This window comes from Dermochelys coriacea, chromosome 12, assembly GCF_009764565.3.
Source record: "Dermochelys coriacea isolate rDerCor1 chromosome 12, rDerCor1.pri.v4, whole genome shotgun sequence".
Classification (NCBI taxonomy): domain Eukaryota; kingdom Metazoa; phylum Chordata; order Testudines; family Dermochelyidae; genus Dermochelys; species Dermochelys coriacea.
Window position 1 is genome coordinate 20,902,504 of NC_050079.1, and position 21,171 is coordinate 20,923,674.

The following is a 21,171-nucleotide window of genomic DNA, read 5'->3' on the forward strand; positions in this document are numbered from 1 at the left end:
CAATACTATTTTCCCCTATTCTGCCCTTTACTATGGCATGTCTAGGGTTTTATTCCAAAAGGGGAGAAGGGGAAGGGTGTTATCTTAACTGAAGAGTGGGAAAGGGAGACCTGGACGTGCTTTTTCCTTCCTTCCTCACCTATCCGGGCCCTTCTGTGCACACATCCCAACCCTGACCAAAACTATTCCATGAACTCCACCCCTACCACCATCATCTACAACACATGGCCCTATTTCTCACTTTGGGAATTATGGTCATCCTAGTAACACAGTACTGCTTTTAATTCTCCTTTTCTTGTTCCAATTTCTGCTATTCATGTGGAAGGTACTGTACTGCTGTTAGGTTAATTATCACTATCAAGATCTATAGGAAACCTGTAATGCTAGAACAAAAGGTGGCCAAATAACATTAACTCCTGGTTGGAAATGGGCTGTGTAGAATTCTACAGAGAAGCACTGATTGTACACCATCTCTGTATACCTGTAATATCAACAGAGAATACCCCAAAAGACACAGATGTGACCACAACTCTGATTCTTCATGCACCTGCAGGTAACAACCACCATAATTATTGGTTCCTAGTCTACCAGTCTATAGCAGTCACAGCATATCAGGTTATTCATCAAGAGAACGAATGGAAATTCAAATAGGATGGGAATTGGCCATGTAGAGAACAAATCACCACTGATAGCAAAGGAGACAGCTGAGAAGTTGTCATCTGACAGCATCAAAAGCTGAGCGAAAAACCAAACTAGAGTGGTAGCGATGTTCCTGTATATAGTAAAGAGGATCTCAAAACTTAATCCGTTCTATAGGAATGACTATTTAACAGCAAACAGAAATGCTACACAACAATTTGGCACAGAAAATAAAGATGACCTTTTCTGAATGAAACTGCAGGAAGAATTCAAATAACAAAATCCAATTATTCACACTTGAATTGGGACAGGATATCGGGGTTCACAATTGCAACACTGCTCTTATGACTGGTTTCCTTGAAAAATAGGCAAATTTATCTCCCTCCAAAACCCTTTTCCTCAAATAGGACTGTCCAGCACACTTCTCCACACAAACAATTTTCAATACTGTAAATGTGGTTAACAGATTTTTTTTCTGCCGATATTTTATTTTTTTTTCAGATTTTTTTTCTGCCTATATTTTATTAAAACCTACTCTAAGGTATTTGATGGGAATTTTATTGGTTCTTAGCTGTTACTAATTAAATGCTTTTTATGTGCCCAATTCCCATTTATACTAAGGCTTCTTTACACTGCTCTGGGTAAGTTATTTATTACTGTCCTTTTACAGAGCTGGAGTGGTGCAAAGGGACCTGAGTGTAAATGAGAATCTGGCCCCTATGTGTTGAGAGAAGCTGCAAATGTGCAATACGCAAAATCCTTTTATGAGGTGCACTATATGTTTCAATAGCAGGTAGGTATTGCTGCCAGACTTGAACAAAGGTGCCTGCAAGACATGATAAAAAGACTCTCTTCAGTAGAACCACAGTAATTGGTATCTGAGACTTTTTCACTTTAATTCTTATCTTAGGCTGCCATCTAGTGAATAAGTTACTCGTTACACTGTGCATTTGGCTCATGCTAAGTTTTTATTTTTTCAGTATTTCTAAACACAAGCTTTCAAAAATCATGAGTCAGACCCTGCAAATAATCATATTGGCTTTAAAATCTAGCAATTTTTTAAAAAATGCACTTTGGATATTTGCCTTATCTTTTTTTTCTTTAGGTTGACTTGAGTCATGTGTTCAAACTTTTCTTCAAAACCATGAGGGCCAGTAACTTACTTTTTCTTTTGAATGAAAGTTTAGATTCTGATGTATTCAGAGGATTTCAGGACTTGGGGTTTTAAGAAACCAATCAAACTGTAAGTGTCACAATAAAATGGGGAGAGATAGCAACATTGTTTTTTTAACCATATGTATTCCTGTTTAATATTCTGTGCTTTAAAGGCAAAATGAGACAATCTGAAACCAAATTGGTAAGAAATATTAATAGGATATTAGGGTCAAAGGCAGAGCCTGGCACGCTACAGGTGAATTATACAAAAAATAACATTACAGCAATTGTGGTGGACTTCTGCACAAAACAGGTGAACATCTGCAGGCTTCCTATTAATGTACTCCATGCATGTGCTAGGCTGAGAGTCAGAGTTCATAATATCATCAGCCTAAGTGCTCCAGAAATACAGGCACAAAACCAACATGTGCACTAAACGCAGAGATGACTTCCTGTTCCAGGGAGGAGAGTCTGAGGGAAAATGTCAGGAGAAGGAATAAGGGATAGAAGGTCCTAGGAGGAAAATACTTGAGAAAGTTGAGAAGTGGAAGGGATATGAAGAAGGGGATTGGGCCATGCATCCATCCCCAAATGATTTCTTCTAGGTAAGAAGAACGCCATTGATTTATCCAAGAAGTGTTACTGATGCTGATGGTATGGTAGTGAACAAGGTTGGGTGGAGTATTTGCCAGAAGGACTGGCATTTAGATGGAGGAAATCAGATCACGAGAATTTCAGAAAAAATTGTTTTCACCAGACCAAAGTACCCTAAACACAATACCCCTAATATAATTTGGCCTAGAGGAACAGAAAGGTATCAGTCATGAGAGATTAAAATAGCTGGATATGTTCCCTCTATGTATTATTTATATTTATTGCTGGTAATAGCTTCTATTAGCACAAGTGTAGGGGACACTTTGATATAACCTAGGCTAGTTTTACACATAGCCATCAACTTAATTTGCACCCCATCCACCTCCAAATTCAATTGATAATTTCCCTCCTATTTTTCAAAATGTTGTTCCCTGCTACTCTGACCTCATAACCTACTATTGTACTTGTTCACTTTGCTCCTCTAATTTTAGCCCTTTGAAATGGAAAAGAGAAGAAGCCACTCTCTCCCCTTTTTATGACTCTCCACAGTTAGGTCATCCTTTCATTGCTTCCACATCTATATGCAATTTCCCCAGAAGACCCCCTAAACTTGTACTACACATAGTTTTTGTACTACTTTAAGTATATTGGTTTAGAAACAGATACTATTAAAGTAATACAACCACCTACTGTATAAAGTTATACTGGTATAAAGGTGCTTTTATCGGTATAGTTTACTCCCCTAAATTTAGGGAGGATAATAAATATATACTTACATTTAGGGGAATAAATTAAACCAATATAAGCACCTTTATACCATATAACGGTGGGGGTTGTATCACTATATCTGTTTCTCAACCCCTAAATTACTTCATCCCTTCAAATGCATTGTGAAACCCATTTGATGGTTCTAGATATTGATGGAAATGTATTGTAATTATGTCCACATTGTTTCACTTCGATTTTTTTCTGTCTACATTTCACTTATGTTTTCATTTCCATAATCTCACTTGCACTTTCTTTGTATACTTTGTTTCTTTTCTTATTCTTCCTCATATTTATTGGACTAAAATTTCAACTCCTGCTTCTCAAAATTTTTTTTGCTGGGACATGCACACTCATATATGCATTCCTCCCTCACTACTACATTAGACTTAAAGGTAAACTGGAGGATGAAGAAGACATGGAACTGCTGGAAGAGACTGGCTTCCCCAGGCACTAGTTTAGCCTGGATCATTGGATTTACAACACCAGCACAGCCAACTCTGATTTGACTATTAATCCCTTAAGTGCCTCAGGAACTGCAGCATAAATCTAGTGAAGGAGCACTCATATGGCTCTAAAGACCTATAGGGCTTATCCTGATATTCCCATTCAGGAAAACTGAGTTTTTCTTAATAGCGGTGACAATTCAAAGAGTTAAATCTTTTTAAAATAGAGAGATCTGCTTGCTGTTGTGTTGGTGCTGAATCCTGGGAAGATATTTAGGATGATTCAGTGGATACCCATATTTACATCCACAGAGATTTGAATTTGCCACCAGCCCATTTCTTGCTTTCACTCATAAACTTACAGTTGCATTCACTGCTATCAGGTACCGAGCCAGTGCTTTACAACTCCACAATAGCACTCAACAGAGTAGTCATCTTTTTTATACACTGCCTCACTAAGTAACTCTCTCTAACTATCTGTTCCTCTACCAAAGAGCAATTCATTATGCACCAACTCCATATCTATCCCTGTGACATGACTTTAGCATTCTTCTTCCTTTAGTGAACCTAAATCCTCTTCTTTTAGTGAACCTAAATCGTCAAGAATTAACATTCAAAACCCAGTCGGAGAACACTTCAGTCTCTTTGGTCACTCGATTACAGACCTAAAAGTGGCAATTCTTCAACAAAAAAACTTCAAAAACAGACTCCAATGAAAGACAGCTGATTTGGAATTAATTTGCAAACTGGATACAATTAATTTAGGCTTAAATAAAGACTAGGAGCAGATGGGTCATTACACAAAGTAAAACTATTTCCCCATGTTTATTTTTCCCCCCTACTGTTCCACACATGTTCTTGTCAACTGCTGGAAATGGCCCACCTTGATTATCACTACAAAAGGTTTTCCCCCGCCCCCCCGCTCTCCTGCTGGTAATAGCTCACCTTACCTGATCAGTCTCGTTACAGTGCATATGGTAACACCCATTGTTTCATGTTGTCTGTGTATATAAATCTCCCTACTGTATTTTCCACTGCATGCATCCGATGAAGTGAGCTGTAGCTCACGAAAGCTTATGCTAAAATAAATTTGTTAGTCTCTAAGGTGCCACAAGTACTCCTTTTCTTTTTGTAAATCTTTGTAGATTTAGAATTTTAGGGTTTAGGGAATATGTACCAGGATGGTAGCTGTGGCATCAGGGTGTATGGAGTATCGGGAGGATACTGGGGAGTTATTAGTATCTGGCTGATTTGGATGGTATCAGGGTGGTGATACCAAGGAATAGTACTGGGGACTGGATAGTATCAGGGAGATATCAGGATAGGAATAGTATCTCCTGTGGTATCAAGACACAGAAAAAACAACGAGGAGTCCTTGTGGCACCTTAAAGACTAAAAAAATTATTTGGGCATAAGCTTTTGTGGGCTAGAACCCACTTCATCAGATGCATGGAGTGGAAAATACAGGAGTGGGTATAAATACATGAAAAGATGTGAATTGCCTTACCAAGTGTGAGGTTAGTCTAACGAGACAATTCATTTGACAGCAGGATACCAAGGGAGGAAAAATAACTTTTGAAGTGGTAATGGGTTGCTAGTGTGGAGAGAACTGCGTTAAAAACATAACATAGAGCGGGTACTATAGAGAATGGATGGTATTGCAGTGGCACTGGTAGGTGGCTGATATCAAAAGTTTATCAGAGGGTGGTATGACGGAGGTATCAGTAAGGGAATGGTATTAGGGAGTGAGTGGTATGAATGAAGGGATGGTATTGGTGAAGTACTGAGGAGAGGATGGTATCAGGGTCATATGGGCAAATGGCTGAAATCAAGGAAGTATTTGGTGAGCAGTTGGTATTGGGAAGATATCGGGGAGACGATAGCAGCAGCAAGACAGTATTAGGGACATCATGGTACTGTAGGGACAAAGTGATGAAAGTATTGGGAGGAGTTAGAATCAGGGAGTGAGTGAAATCAGGAAAGGGTCAGGATTGGGACTTATCAGGGAGGTATTGAAAAGCATGTGGTAGCGACAAAGGGATAGTACCGGAGCGGAGTGCTTTCAGGGTGGTATTGGGAAGGGGATAGTATCAAGCAGGGAGTAATATCAGGAGTGAGTGAAATGAGGGAGATTGGAACTGGGAAGCATCAAGGAGGCAATGATAAGTGTGGGGTATTACAAAAGGCTGATATCAGAGAAGTATCAGGCAGGAAGGGTACTGGTGATATGGCAAGGGGGTAGTATCATGGAGTGAGTAGTACTGGGAAAAGGTGGTATCAGGGAGGGTTGGTATGAGAAAGGTTAACTTATTGGGACAGGGTAACACTGGGAGGTTAAGGTCTGGAGTAGGGATAGGAGGGAGGTATTGGGGGGGCTATCAGTAGCTGAACTGGCAAGTGGGCTAAAAAAGAAAAGGAGTACTTGTGGCACCTTAAAGACTAATTTATTTGAGCATAAGCTTTCGTGAGCTACAGCTCACTTCATCGGATGCATTTCGTGAGCTGTAGCTCACGAAAGCTTATGCTCAAATAAATTTGTTAGTCTCTAAGGTGCCACAAGTACTCCTTTTCTTTTTTGCGAATACAGACTAACACGGCTGCTACTCTGAAACCTGGTAAGTGGGCTGACAGTTGCTATACTAGTGAGTGGGTTGGTGAACAGTGTCTGTATTGGTGAGTGCAGGGGCTGGCAGTAGGTGTATTGGTGAGAAGCTAGGCTGGCACGGGATGTATGGGTGAGTGGTGGGTCTGACACTGAGTGTGTTTATGGGTGACAGTGGATATATTGGTGGGGGTTAGTGAGAGCGGATGTGAGGTTTGGTGACACTGGGTGTATTGGTGAGGGGCTGACTAACTGGGCATGTTGGCAGAGGGCTGGGTGACACTGGGTGTATTGGTGAGGGCCTGGGTGCCAGTGGACATAAAGGTGGTGCTAGTGGTGCGTTGGTGGGGTGGGGATGAGACTGGGTGTCTTGGCGGAGATTGGGGGTTGCCTTCTGTCCTGACTGTATTGCCACGCTGTTGCTGTTGGACGTTGTTCTCAAAGCCCCTGCAGGAGGACCAGATTAGTTCTCCTGTGGGCCCAGGACTATTAGATTTTGTGAGGCTCCTGTATACAAGTCTTTTCCTAATTTAAAACAAAATTGTCACAATTATAGGCTATTAACGCTATACTAAACTTGCCTTTTAATTAACATAAAGCCGTTCTTGTGGTTACATTTTAGACTTAAAACATGTAGAATATAGTTATGTTAATTCAAAATAGCCTACTTCTTACCTTAGAACAGCTATTAAATTAGTTTCTTTCTGGGAGGGAATTTGGGTGCAGGAGGGGGTGAGGGGTGCAGGCTCTGGGAGGGAGGGAGTTTGGTGCAGGAGGGGGTGAGGGGTGCAGGCTCTGGGAGGGAGGGAGTTTGGTGCAGGAGCGGGTGAGGGGTGCAGGCTCTGGGAGGGAGGGAGTTTGGTGCAGGAGGGGGTGAGGGGTGCAGGCTCTGGGAGGGAGGGAGTTTGGTGCAGGAGCGGGTGAGGGGTGCAGGCTCTGGGAGGGAGGGAGTTTGGTGCAGGAGGGGGTTCTGACCTGGGGGGGTGGGGTTGAGGTGCAGGAGGGGGTGCAGGGTAGGCTCCGGCCAGGAAGCGCTTACCACAGGTGGCTCGGGGCCAGCGGTGAAGCAGGGTTCAAGCATCGCCCCCCCCACCGCTCCCGGAAGTGGCCAGCTGCCGGCACGCCCCGAGGCGGAGGGGGACAGCGTGTCTCTGTGCGCTGCCCACACCTGCAAGTGCCGGGAAGGCCAATGGGAGCTGCGGGGACGGTGCTGGGGCAGCGTGTGGAGCCACCTCCTCTCCCCACCAGGGGCCACAGAGACCTGCCGGCAGCGGGAGCGGCGTCGGGCCATGGTAGGCAGCCTGCCTGAGCCTTGCTGCGCGGCTGGACTCTGAGCAGCCCGGAGGTCGCAGTCGACTGGCAGAGGCTCCAGGAGCGACCAGTCAATGGCGACTGATGGGTTGGTGACCACTGAATTGTATAAAGAAAAGGAGGACTTGTGGCACCTTAGAGACTAACAAATTTATTAGAGCATAAGCTTTGGTGAGCTACAGCTCACTTCATCGGATGCATCCAATGAAGTGAGCTGTAGCTCACCAAAGCTTATGCTCTAATAAATTTGTTAGTCTCTAAGGTGCCACAAGTCCTCCTTTTCTTTTTGCGAATACAGACTAACACGGCTGCTAGTCTGAAAACTGAATTGTATATAATTATGGATTTATTTTTGCAGGCGCCCTTCAGCCCGAGCCTCTGGGCTGCAGCCCCTAAAGCCCCTGCATTAATCCAGCCCTCCTGCGGCGCCGGCAGGGCAACCTCCCTGGTAACTGACATCTCGCGGGTTCTGCCCGCCAGTCCGGCGCTACCCCGGCTCCTGGGTGGGCGGCAGCGGGGATGGCTGGGCGCAGAGTGACGGCGGCCGAGGCGGTAGGGCCCCCCCTCACCACCTCCTTTTGCTTCGGCCCTTTCGGGGCGGGGCTGTTGCGCATGCGCCCTTCTCCGAAAGCCCGTTCAGCGCAGATCAATGCGCATGCGTCCTCCTTCTGTACTGGTTGGCGGACAAGCGCTCCTAGGTTGCAGCGCGTGCGTTCCATGGGGGTGGAGATGGGTCGAGTTACGCGGGCGCATGCGCTTGGCTTTTGTTGACTGAGGGGACAAAGCCCCCGGAGGCTGTTGCGCTGCAGGGGGCGAACTCCTCGCGGATGGCTGTGCGGCCCGTCCCCCCGCTGCTACGCATGCGCGTTCCTTTCGGAGACTGGCTTTGAGGCGCCTCGTGCCAAGTCGCAGCGTCTTGACCTCATTGGTGGGAGCCGGAAGCGCTGCCTAGTTACCAAGATGGAGAGTAAGTGGCTGCGGGGGTGGGGCTGGTCCGTTGAGAGGTTTCTATAGCCCCGTTCTCGCCCTTCCCCCCCAATTACGTGGGTCGGTGTCCCCCCCCTCCTCCCGGCTCCTACGGGTCACAGGCAGCGCCTCCCCCTGCTGGGGTGGGGTCACCCCCCGCGCTTGCCGGCAGCCCGGACCGCTGAGGGGCGAGCGGCATGTCTCGTCGTGCTCTCCCGCGCTCCTCGGCGCGTGGCCCCGGCCCTGCTCGCGGTGGGTGTCCCTGCTCCCCGGAGCGCGCTCTCTGCCGCCCTGGCGCCGGGGCGGGGCGCAGCCCGGTCAGACCCCGCCGTTCCGGCCCCGCCGAGGTGCCCGGGGCTTGTACAGGGGGCTGGTGAGTTACAGCGTGCGGGGCAGGAGGCGGCGGCGGCCTGCGCCTTCCTCGGAAGTGTCAGCTGCTGGCCCCCAGGCGGGAAGCAGGCTAGCTAAAGTCGTGTGGGGAAAGGCGATGCCCCTGATAACAGGGAATTGTGTTAATGTGTGTTCCAGGTGTGATTTATAGCACGCTACCGCCGCAGGCTGCAAAGCTATTGGATCTCCAGGTATCCGCTACTTTAGTTGCTGTTCTGATAAAGAAAATTGTGTGAGCTGGACTGTGCATATACAATCCTCTCCTCTTTTGTAGCTGGTAATGTGAGTTAATGCTGTTTGCTTCTTATTCAAATTGTCTTTTTTATCTAAAACCTGGGTCATGATCATTTTCATCTGGTACAGGGAGGTTAATCAAGATAATGTTAGAATTGAATTCTAATCTTGGCATTTTGGTCAGAGTCATTCAGCAAGCACTAAATATTGTTTCCACTTTAGCTTAGCAGAGGTCATTTTGATCATTTTAGAGTTATGAGCCAGTTTAAAAACACAGGTTTCAGAGTAGCAGCCGTGTTGGTCTGTATTTGCAAAAAGAAAAGGAGTACTTGTGGCACCTTAGAGACTAACTCATTTATTAGAGCATAAGCTTTACGCATTTATGCATTTTCCACCAAATGCATCCGAGGAAGTGAGCTGTAGCTCACGAAAGCTTATGCTCTAATAAATTCGTTAGTCTCTAAGGTGCCACAAGTATTCCTTTTTCTTTTTAAAAACACGGGTTCAGAAACCTGACTACATGTGACTCAAGATGGTATTTAGAATTTTTTAAACTATTTTTCCATAAAGTTTTTCCAACAACTTGTTCGTTCTCAAGGACTCAGTGCTCCAACTTGATCTGTGCAGACAGGACCCTGCACCTATGTGGAGCCTGATCAGAGACAATGGTTCTCAACACAGGTGCAGGGCCTAATTTTTTTTCTTTTCTATACATATACTCTGTGTGTGTAGTAGGGTCCTGAATAATTTTGCTTGAATGTTTTGACTGTCACTGTTTTTCCCCTATCTGTTTCCTAAGACTCAAATTTGGAGCCTCTTAAACTTCATAAAGTCTTAGCAAATAATGTATCATAGCAATGTTGGCTAAACTGGTTTATCTTTTTTCATAACAATAGCTGGTGTTTTATGTTTTACATGGAAACTTTCAAGTGGATATAGCAGTGGTTCTCAAACTTTTGTAGTGGTGACTGACACCTGTCACACAGCAAGCCTCTGAGTGCGAGCCCCCCATATAAATTAAAAACATATTTTAATATATTTTACACCATTATAAATGCTGGAGGAAAGGAGGATTTGGGGTGGAGGCTGGTAGCTCATGACCCCTCCATGTAAATAAACTTGCAACCCTCTGAGGGGTCCCAACCCTTTGTTTGAGAACCCCTGGGATATAGCTTGAAACAGCTGTTTTACATAACCCTGAAAATAACGGTTTCTGTTCGAAACAGATTCTTAAAAATCTGTGGTGACTTCAGGGGAGAAACTTAGACAACACTCTTCCTGCACAAATTGCTGTCTTATCTGTATTTTTCTTTTTACAATTATTAGGATGTTTGCATGAAAATGGAAATGTTGGCTCTTAAGAGTGAGTTTGGAACTAGATAGCCCTGAATTTTTAATGGAATATGAACTCTTTTGCTTTGTCACCTGTTTAAAGTCAGTAACAAAGTCAGATTTGTCTGATAACTGATAGATGGCTTATTTGTAGGTCCCTACCAAATTCACAGTCCATTTTGGTCAATATCATGATTATAGGATTTTAAAAACTGTAAATTTCATGATTTCAGCTATTTAAATCTGAAATTTCACAGTGCTTCCATTGAAGGGGCCCAGACCCAAAAAGGAGTTGTTGGTTGGGGGAGGGAGGGGTTCACAAGGTTATTGTAGGGGGAATTGCAGTATTGCTACTATTACTTCTGCCCTGCTGCTGGTGGCAGTGCTGCCTTTAGAGCTGGGCAGCTGGAGAGAGGTGGCTGCTGGCCGGGAGCCCAGGTCTGAAGGCAGAGCCGCCGCCAGCAGCAGCACAGAAGTAACGATGGCACGGTATGGTATTGCCACCCTTAATTTTGCACTGCTGCCTGCAGAGCTGGGCCACTCTTTGGCTACCCAGCTCTGAAAGCAGCAGTGCAGAAGTAAGGGTGGCATGGTGTGGTTTTGCCACCCTTATTTCTGCGCTGTTGCTGGCGGGGCGCTGCCTTCAGAGCTGGGCCACCCAGCTCTGAAGGCAGCTCAGCAGTAAGGGTGGCAATATCATTACCCAACCTCTCAAAATAACCTTTTGACCCCCTCCCCCTCATAACTCCCTTCTGGGTCAGGACCCCCAATTTGAGAAACGCTGGTCTCCCCTATGAAATCTGTATAGTGTAGGGTAAAAAAGCACACAAAAGACCAGGTTTCACGGTCCATGACGCGTTTTTCATGACCGTGAATTTGGAAGGTCCCTACTTATTTGAACTGAGTCTGGCTTCACTTCTTTAAGTTATCTGTTGTAAACAAGCCTCTCTGCAATCATTTTCTTCTCATAGCTAATGTCTAATTAATAGACTTCCACATCACAAAAAAAGAGAGTCAAAGTTGGCACCCGTTCAGCCTTCACAGATAAAAGGATGATGGAATGGCCATGGAACCTAAACTACCATCATATCTCTAAAGTTAGTCCCCTCAGTTAAGGATTTCGAGGCACTTTGATGGGTCAGTGTGGAAATGGTTCATGGAAATATAAGTAACTTAAGTATCTAAAATATTATCAGTTTTTCATGGTACATTAGCATGTATTTAATATCAGTGGTACCAACCACTGATGAGACTACTAATCAGTGGATATTCTTAACTTTAACAACTTTTATTTTGGAGCCTCAAGGATCAAAAGGGGCTGAAGCTTTTGTAAATGCCTTTCTGAAGCGTAGTATGCCACGACTGAAAGATGAAGCCATCCAGGATAAGCTAACCCGAAAAGCTGTAGTTCTTGAGCATTGTCCTAAAAGAAGGAAAAAGGAAAAAAGGAAGAAAACAAAAGGGTTTTCTGCCAAGCAGAGGAGAGAAATGCGTCTCTTTGAAATTAAACCAGAACAGCAAAAGTAAGAACTTAAAAGGCTTTCTTTTTGTGACTTATCTAGTAAAAGTTGAAAGCTTGTTGAAAGCAGTGTACATGCAGCAGCATGTATTTATTGGTGCTAACAGTTATTAATTAGTACTCTTAATCTTTTGTTGAGTTAGGTCAGTTCTGTGCTGCTCATAACATTTGGCCATGTAAGGACAGTTCTTTATTTTTTTTATTTTATAGGTGTATATTGTGAACATCACTTACATTGCCTTCTTTTTGTGCTTGTAAATCTAAATATGGTGAGAAGTCCATATCAAATTACTATATGAAGCCACAGGTCCCTAGTTTAAAAGGTTAGAATGATAGTGACCAGACTTAATATCTCACAGTGCATTAAATGATTTTATTAAAATGCATCCTCTTTGCAACCATAGCTGGAAAATGAAGTAGACAGAGCAAATACAAGAGTAGGAGTTTCTAAGCACATAAAATGCAACATCTTATGTGATATACATTAGAAACCTCTTTTTAGAGTAAGTAATCTTACAGCTTGGAATGTTGTATTTTATAGCTAATGACTTCATGAGATACTCAAAGAAACAAGTTTGTATGTAACTTTCTATGTAAATTATAGGTTATTTTGTATCATACAGCCTTCTGAAAAGACACTGTATAATCTTTTTTGTCTCTTGCTGACTATTGAAGATATGAGTTGTTTCTACCATTACATGAACTCTGGAAACAATACATCAGGGATCTGTGTAATGGACTCAGACCAGATGCGTAAGTTCAGTTTATTTAAAAATATGTAGGGTTTAGATTGATCTTTCAAAGACTATCATCATATTACCATAAGTATAAACATTTTGCATAATGTTTTTAAACAAGCATGTATTTCTATATTTTTGTAAATACAAAAGTGTACTGACTTTAACACCACAGACAACATTTATTGTAAATATAGATTTTTTTAATGGTTTTTTTTTTTTGTTTTTGTTTTTTAAGACAACCACAGATGATTCAGGCCAGATTGCTAAAAGCTGATCTCCATGGAGCTATTGTTACAGGTATTACTTTTTCTGGTTGTTGTTGTTGTTGTTGTTGTTTTTTGTTTGGTTGGGTTTGTTTTTTTTGAGGGCTTCTTTCAAAGTCCACCCAAAGGGGTGACAGTCACCCTACACTTTCTGTTTCTAAACCCACATGTTCCTTTCCCTTAACTACTGCCACAAACACATTTAACTGTTATTTCTGTAGTCTTAGTACTTGTGTGAACTCTCCAAATGTTACTTACTTTGGGGTCACATATTGAGACCAAATTATTATTTGACCTACTCCCATGTCCAGACTCACCCTGGTACTTCATTTAAGTACTTGTGGAAACCCTCCTTTATTAGAATTCTTTGTTAATATGCACAGCCACCAATAGCTATGTGATTGCTACTAGTATTAGTATGAGTTCATAGTAGAATTAGGTATATTTATTCTGAATTACAACAAGATACCTTTTAAAATTATGAAGCTACAATATAGATCATTTGCAAATTCTTCCACTGATGCATCTGTTTTGTTTGTTTGTTGTTTTTTGGGTTTTTTTAGTAACTAAATCAAAATGTCCCTCTTATGTTGGGATCACGGGAATTATTCTGCAGGAAATGAAGCATATTTTCAAAATTATCACTAAAGAAGATAAATTAAAAGGTATGTACTACAAGTTTTCTGTTTCTTTCACGTTTTGAGTAGTCAAAATATTACTTTTGCACATTATTCATCTGATGCATTCTTTGTAAGCCCAAGTGGCAATGCAGGCTGCATAGTACTTTATTAATAAAAATCATGCAGCCATGTTCTTGTTGAACAGAATTCTCACCAGAGCAGAACATCCATGGACAGATTGGCTTCATGGAAAACAGCAAAAGATATGCCAGAATCAGATTGTTTGTGTTGATCTAATTGTCATTTTTGATGCTCTTTGTGACATACTAATAGGATGTTTCAAAACATCGGATGCTTTTAAACATTAGAATTCTTGAAGAAGAAAGGCCTTTTATGACTTAGTCAATGCCAAAGTACCAGAACCTTGAAGGACAGAGATTTACACTAGTACATTACTGATAGTTTTGAGGTTTTTTCCTCTTCTTCAACTTCTCTTTCAGTTATTCCCAAGCTTAACAATGTATTTAGCCTGGAGGTTGATGGCTTTATTTCCCACATCTATGGTAGCAAGTTCCAGCTTAGAGCAAGTGAGCGTTCTGCAAAGAAGTTCAAAGCAAAAGGAACTATTGACCTATGATTTTAAGGAAATTCAAAGATATTGGGGCTTCGTTCATAAACTGAAAATCAAGTTAAAAAACAAGAACATATGGAATTCTACATCTTCTAAAGTGTCTCTTTATACAGAAGTATGAGTTACAAGACACATTTTAAGTTGCATCTGTTTTTATGTACTAGGTGGTCTCCCAGAATCCTCAGATTGCAGTAATATGTCAATATTTCATTTCCTGAAAATATAGTGTATAACATTTTGGTCTTTTTTAATAGTAAACTAATATTTGTGATTCACATCACTTTGTTTTTAAAAATAAAATCCTTTTCCCAATTATTTTTTGACTTTAATTGTGTTGGGTTAGTGTATATAATAGATGTCTCATTGTACGTATTTTTCAAGTAAATCACACTGTGGAACATGTATGAATTCCAATTCGTGATGTTAAAAGTTGTCTCTCTATGATGTGTTTCATGGACAGACAGGGTTATATGGAGGAATTTACCATACTGAAAATGAATTAAATCTTCTTTACAACTTGTTTTTAAATTCTGTGTTTTGGTTTCCATACATATTATAGAGCTTGTAAGAAGACTGTAAAAGACGTAAGGCTTTTACAGTATAATCACCATTTGGTGGTGTAAATGCAATATAATTTTTTATGACTTAAAATTTATACACTTGCTTTGTGTAAACTATTTTCTCCTAGAAGCAGGAGCGACTGTTTCATCTGATCAGTTTTATTTTGACCTATCTGTGACACATACCAGTGCTTACAAACAATATACAAATGAGGGAAGTATAAATGCATAGATAAGTTTAGCACAGTCTTTCTAGCTGCCAAGGATATCACTATAGCTTGTGACTTCTCACTGTGGTGTGACTTGTCACTTCATTAAATTTCTTGTCTACTCTGCCAGATCACCCATTCTGGCTGTCTTGCATTGGAAGGGCTAACTCTGCAATGATCCCTTTAAAATAATAGGACACTTGTAGATTTCACTGTGGAACAGAAAATAGTATCTTCACAGGGGAGAGGTTTGCTCAATCCTTTCCACTTTCCTCCAATCTTTCTGACTTTTTTTTTTTAATTATTTGCATATTATATGGAGATCCCTCTGTTTTGAAACTCTGACAATTATTAGATCAAGGCAGGCTGAGAGGGAAGAGCATTTAAATACTAGTATTCTAGTGTGGCAAACAAGAAGGCCTAGTCCGTGGTTGCTCCTGAGTGCCTTTTAAGGTTGTTCAAAGAATATTAAACAGAGGGCGGGAAATGCTTTTAACATTCCTGAAAAGAAGTCTCATATTAAGCTGTGTAATGCAAAGGTTCTTTATCATTGCACCCTGACTATGTTGAGGAAATTAAGGGAATATCTTTTATAGAAACTGCAATTCTTGGGCAAAATGTGTTTCAAAGATTACTGTGCTGAAATAAAAAAAATTTCAAATGCAGGCTTATGTTGTAGTAAAAAGGAAGAAGGCATTAATTTGGTCAGGATTATAAAGGTAGCATGTCTGAAAACAGAAAATATCCTTGTAGGTAGAATTCTCAATGCATAAAATCTTTCCTTTCAGAATAAGTGTTATTTGGCCATGGGAACATAACAGAGAAAAGGGTTTAAAATAACAAAAGCGTAAAAACATATTGGCTAAGCTAAATTTAGCCCTTCCTTGCCAGTTTTGTCGGTCTGGAACATAGGACATATCACTGGCAAGGGCTTCCTGGGTGCAGGAAACCCTGTCAGATAATCCCATTCATAAACTTTATCATGCTCTACTTTAAAACGAGTTAGGTGCTTTGTCCCCCATTGCTCCTACTGGAAGACTCTTCCACAACCTCAGTTCTCTGGTCATTAGAAGCCTAATTTCTAGTCTGAATTTATTCAGAGCCAGTTTTTACTCATTTCTTCTTGTGCTACATTGTCCTTTAGCTTAAATAGCTCTCTGCTTCCCTAGTGCTTAACCCCTCATGTATTTATAGAGAGCAGTCATATCCACACTCAGCCTTCCTGGCTTGTTTAGCCTAGCAAAGCTCCTAGTCTTCTCTCATAAATAGGGTCTCCATTCCCCTGATAATCATAGTAACCCTTTGAACCTGTTCCAGTCTGACTGGGCTTTGGTTCCCCATCCCCTATCACTGGGCCTATGAGACAGGCTGCATCCTACAACTTCTGCCTCTTGGACAATCTGCCCCCACCCACCACTGTGAGTCTATCCCTCAGGTCATATGCTTACTTATTTCAAAATTTCTTTGTTTCAGAATTCCTGCTTGCAGATCTTGTTAGCCAGTACATACAGATTAGGCATAGGGCATACCATATGAATATCGTATTATACCCAGCATGTGGGCAGTTATGTTAACCAAATTTATATTATGTCTTTTCCACAGTTCTGTCCACATTGCTCACTTATGTCGAGAGATTATATATCTCACAACCCTCTTGCACAGCAAAACGTAGCTTTTGACATTAGCAAATATAAATTCTGTCTAAAGACAAGATACGTTTGCTCTGTGTCTCAGTACAGGTTCCTTCACAGGCAACTTATTTAAAATGTATCCAAAACAGATAAGAAAAGGTACAGAACAACAAGTTAAGGGAATGGTAGGTTGGATCTTATAAAGTGCTTTCTAACTTGTAAGCAACTGTGCTATAGAAGTGGGTTTGGGGGTGTATTTTGGGAAGCGCACTTATGTGTGGCAAACTGACTTACTGCTAGAAACAGCTTCCTGGAAGGATCAGTAACATAGTAACTCCTTCCTGTGCTATACTATTGATTTTTAGCAGTAAATTGGCGTTTCCAGCAGGGCTGCTGCGTTGGTGAAAACTGATTTAAATGTTTCTTGAGGAGGGTCAAAAGTAGTCTCCTAATAGTAGATTCACTGTATTGTCCATATGAGTGCTAGGCAATTGAATTAGAGTAATTGCTGGGTTCCTGAAGATCAGATCAGAGTCCAGCCACAATTTAAGCCGAGGGTTCCATAGAGCCAGCCCCATCACAATACTCAAACAAGTAGAGAGATGCACAGCATTCATAAAATTATATTAATAGCTCCCACAGTCTTCACAAGGAGCTTTTTAACATTCACAACTAATGCATACCATAGGCTTCTTAAAAAAATATACACAAAGTAATTGTTACTCCTCCTCTGTCTGTGTTGTTCTAAGTTTGATTTGCATACACGCTGTAACCTGTGAACTGTGTTTTCATGAAGCAAGACTACCTTGGGTTTTTACTAATAAACCACTTGAAGTTTAAACTAGTAATATCATGATTTAAAAGTATCCCACAGTATAAATTTATTTATAAAATTAGTTAAGACAAACACTATTTACTTATTTTCATTATTAAAGCTGGTTTTGTTACTAGAAAACCAGACTGCGTTTGAAAGCTGGTCTGAAATATGCAAAGCTTAAGCTACTGTATATATAAAACTACTGCACTTTGATTTGAGTATCAATGGCAATTTTAGTTCAGTATTTAATGCATGGGAGTGGAGCATGAATACCTACCAGGCCCTGTAAATTCTAATAGAACTGTTATCAAGAAGTTTGGACTACAGTGCTATCTGGTACTTTTTAATGAGCACAAAATTCACTTTAAGAATGTTGATTTAATATATTTATTCATAGTTTGCAGTAATATTGTAATAAATTGTACTTTCATGGACTGTTAGCCACCTTGACCTTACTTTATTTCCTCTTTCTCTGTCTTGGGTATAATTGACTAGTTTCAGAGACGTGGGTTTGTTTGTTTTTTTTTTCTTTTAATTTTTTAAATGGCGCCTATCAGAAAAAATATTTTCTTTATACCCCAAATGATGAATTCTTCCCCTTTCCACTGCTTGTCTCCCTCCCCTCCTCCCCCCAAAAAATAAAACACTCATAGTCCTCAACTTCTGGCAGTACCAATTTAGCATCTAATGTAGATGTTTCATCAGAAGGGAATAATCCCAGTTTTCCAATAAGGAACAGCCGTCAAACATTGGTGTATCATTTAGTTTATCTGATGCCCATCAGCATTGTCTCTTAGTCCTGTCTGTAAAGAACTAGCATAAGATGGGGCCTAATGAGATGACTTGATTTCTATTTCATGGCCCTGTGTGCTTCTTTTTGGGCAGGTAGTCTGATACTACAACAATAATTAGAGAGATACTTTTTCCACTTCTGAGGCCTGTACAATTGGAGTTATGTTATTAAGAGCCTCTGGCTTTGGAGGTAAAAGGTATGAAAAAATATCTATTTGTAAGCAATGTTTCTAAAAGTTTTGGTCAAAGTTCGTTGACATAAGAAGTGGCATCATTTGAAGCTTTACTAGCCTTCAGTTTGGGAGGACCTGCAAAACTTGCTTGTGGTTTTGGTGTTTTTCTTACATTCATGTCAATAAAAGCTTTTAGATTGTCTGTCTCAGTATCATGTTTGTATCTTCTCTCCTGCATTTGTATATAATATGGCTAACAATGTATAACCCTTCTTTGCGTTGCCCTGCCTTTATCTGAATATCCAGTATGTCCTAAAATAAATAAGATTTTAATAACTAATATACTCTTTCATAAACGTAGAATAAAAATCTTTTATCCTACATTATTTGCAGTTTGCACTGCCTAAGTGCTGTCTTTCATGGCCCTATGTCATTAAAGCTTGCAAAATGTTAGGTAGCGTCCTTTTGTAAATAACCCTCAGATTACTGGCCTTTTATACCTGTACTGCTTTTTAAAAGGCTTCTACCATTCAAATCTTTTATAAATATTTGTTTTTGAGAGCAGTCCACAGCAACATTTGTAATGGAAAAGCCTAAGTCTACAATAATTTCCCATTTGAATGTAATTGAATTTTCAGTGAGTTCACTTATAATTGTTGTCCTCCGCTTGCTGTACAATGCTTAGGCCCCATTGTCACCTCTTCCTGCGACGACTCCTTTCTTCTTCCACTCGCTACTTGATCACCTAGACTCCAGTCTCTGCCTCTTCATATCTCTCTCTTCAGAACATCCTTCTGTGGTGTAAGTTGGATTTTATTCTAGAGAGAGCTGGTAGTGACCCCATAGATAGGTTGCCTAGCATTGTCCTTTAAAAAGATTGTCCCATCCCTACCATTTTTCTTTCTTTTCTTTTTCTTTTTAAGAAGCTTGTTGGCACCAGGCCTTTGAAAGTCGAGGGCTGGACCTTAGATGTCTTTCACTTGCAATTCCATTCACACTTAGCTGAGTTACAAACTGTTGAAAATTGCCATTTCCCTTCTTTCACCTTTGTTCCTCAGGAAAATGGTGGCAGCATGTCAATCATAACTATACACAAATATTCCCAAGAGCCATGCCTGCACCATTGCCACAGCAGCGCACGCTGTACTGGGAACAGCTGGGAGTGGCTGCAGCAGATCTAGTGGAGGGGTCAAGGTGGGAGAGAGAACCGGAGTACATAGCCCCCATACACAAGCCACCTGCACTGAGGGCACCACAATGAGCAGAAAATCCTCTAAGGTCAAGGCTAGAGCTGTGCTGGGCATCATCCAGCCACCTCTCCAGACCCATCACGTGGCCACAGCAGCTCATGGACTCACTGAATGCAACAGCAGCCCTTACTTCTATTGAGCAGGCTCCTCCTGACCAAACCAGCTTCAGCCTCAATTATCCCCCAGATGCCCCCCTGGACTCAGTTATTAACAAGCACACCACCAGTGGCTCAATCATTTCTCAAGAGAATTAACTAGTTGTTTTGTTTCTTTTAAGGTGAGGCCATGTGGTATTAGCTTTCATCTCAGTAAGTTAAAGCACCACCATGGGGATGCCTCACCAGCAAGAGGGGGAATTTAAAGTGTGGTTTATGGGAAGAAAGGTACAGGAAAAAAACAAGAATCACTTTAAAATAATGTCACTATTAGTGAGGTGTAAATAATTGGAAAGATATTAAAACCAGAAAACGTTTCAGAAAATAAAATACTGGAAGGTCTTTGATTTCATATAGAGCTGTGCCGCAGGGTGCGTGACTTGCTGTTAAAAGCCAACATGATAAAAAAGCAGGAAAAATCCTGTACTTCTCTCAAGGGTCTCTGGAAATGTAAATCATTTTGTTCCCTTTAAGATGGTAGAACAGTAAACAAAATTATATGAAAACATAAATCTCACACAAACTTTCAACGGCCTGATTTTAATGTAGCTCATATTCCTTGATGTAGTATCTAATTAAGACATCTGTTAATTGTCTATAATAATTTAATGAGGGGAAGTTAATAGAACTTTATTGGCACAGTCCAGTTCATTAATATTAAGGGTCTTTAATGGATGTCTTAAATAGACATCATTAATGAGAATGCTGTACAAATTAGAATTTGGCCCAATCATGTTTCATTGTGCTGTGAAGGACACATCCTCTATTGTATGTGCACACACCACAGGAACAAAATACCATTTACTATCTGTAACACAAGCTCCATTCTTTTTCAAGCTATATTTCAGCACTCAAAAATGAAAAACACATAGCAGGCTCCTTTCGATAAATAATAGCGAGGTGTTTCATTATTTACAATGGTGTGTGCTGAAGAGATGTTCAAAGGACTCTTCAAGGTAATCACATGCTAGTAGCACATAAAGACAGATGACAAATGAAGCATAATAAGGGATCTGAGCAGCTAAAGCACTCGAAGCCTTTACTGCAGTTGGTAAATCACCTAGAGAGAGTCCTTTTTTAATGACTCTTTGAGGCGTTCCAAACAGCTTTCATAAATCACTTAAGCAACAACAAACTATTGTACAGTAGCAGCCATCCTTGTCTACCAATAAGCTCCTTGAACTGAACTCCTATCTGGGCTTCTAGAGCAAAAGCACAGTAAACTTCCCCCTACTATTTGTGAAAGAGGAGATGCTACGTACTGTTGAAAGACGTGATCACCCACTAATGCTCCTCTGCTGATTCATGACTATTTTCTTTCCCTTCATTAGTTGAGATATTTAATGCTTAATGGATTTAATACTATAATATAGGAAA

At 41.1% G+C, this 21,171-nt stretch overlaps 1 protein-coding gene across 8 annotated transcripts; it reads left to right on the forward strand.

The window, feature by feature from the left end:
- Positions 1-8,074: 8,074 nt before the first annotated feature.
- Positions 8,075-18,601, forward strand: POP4 (POP4 homolog, ribonuclease P/MRP subunit). 8 transcript variants are annotated; one of them, XM_038368352.2, is made up of 7 exons: positions 8,093-8,479; positions 9,007-9,059; positions 11,734-11,957; positions 12,629-12,706; positions 12,929-12,990; positions 13,520-13,621; positions 14,077-18,601. In XM_038368352.2, exons 1-7 carry the CDS (start codon positions 8,473-8,475, stop codon positions 14,211-14,213), a joined length of 663 nt encoding a protein of 220 aa, XP_038224280.1. In that variant the 5' UTR covers positions 8,093-8,472; the 3' UTR covers positions 14,214-18,601. The 8 variants fall into 8 exon arrangements, with proteins under 8 accessions (XP_038224284.1, XP_038224280.1, XP_038224286.1 ...); XM_038368358.2 differs by having other exon boundaries at positions 8,102-8,479; positions 11,741-11,957; XM_043494847.1 differs by having other exon boundaries at positions 8,103-8,479; positions 9,007-9,145.
- The last annotated feature ends 2,570 nt before the right edge of the window (positions 18,602-21,171 follow it).

Coding starts and splice junctions, on each gene's coding strand:
- POP4 (XM_038368359.2), top strand. CDS start 11,650: ATGTATTTAATATCAGTGGTACCAACCACTGATGAGACTACTAATCAG. Junction 11,958..12,628: donor ATTAAACCAGAACAGCAAAA/GTAAGAACTTAA, acceptor TGACTATTGAAG/ATATGAGTTGTTTCTACCAT. Junction 13,622..14,076: donor TAAAGAAGATAAATTAAAAG/GTATGTACTACA, acceptor CTTCTCTTTCAG/TTATTCCCAAGCTTAACAAT.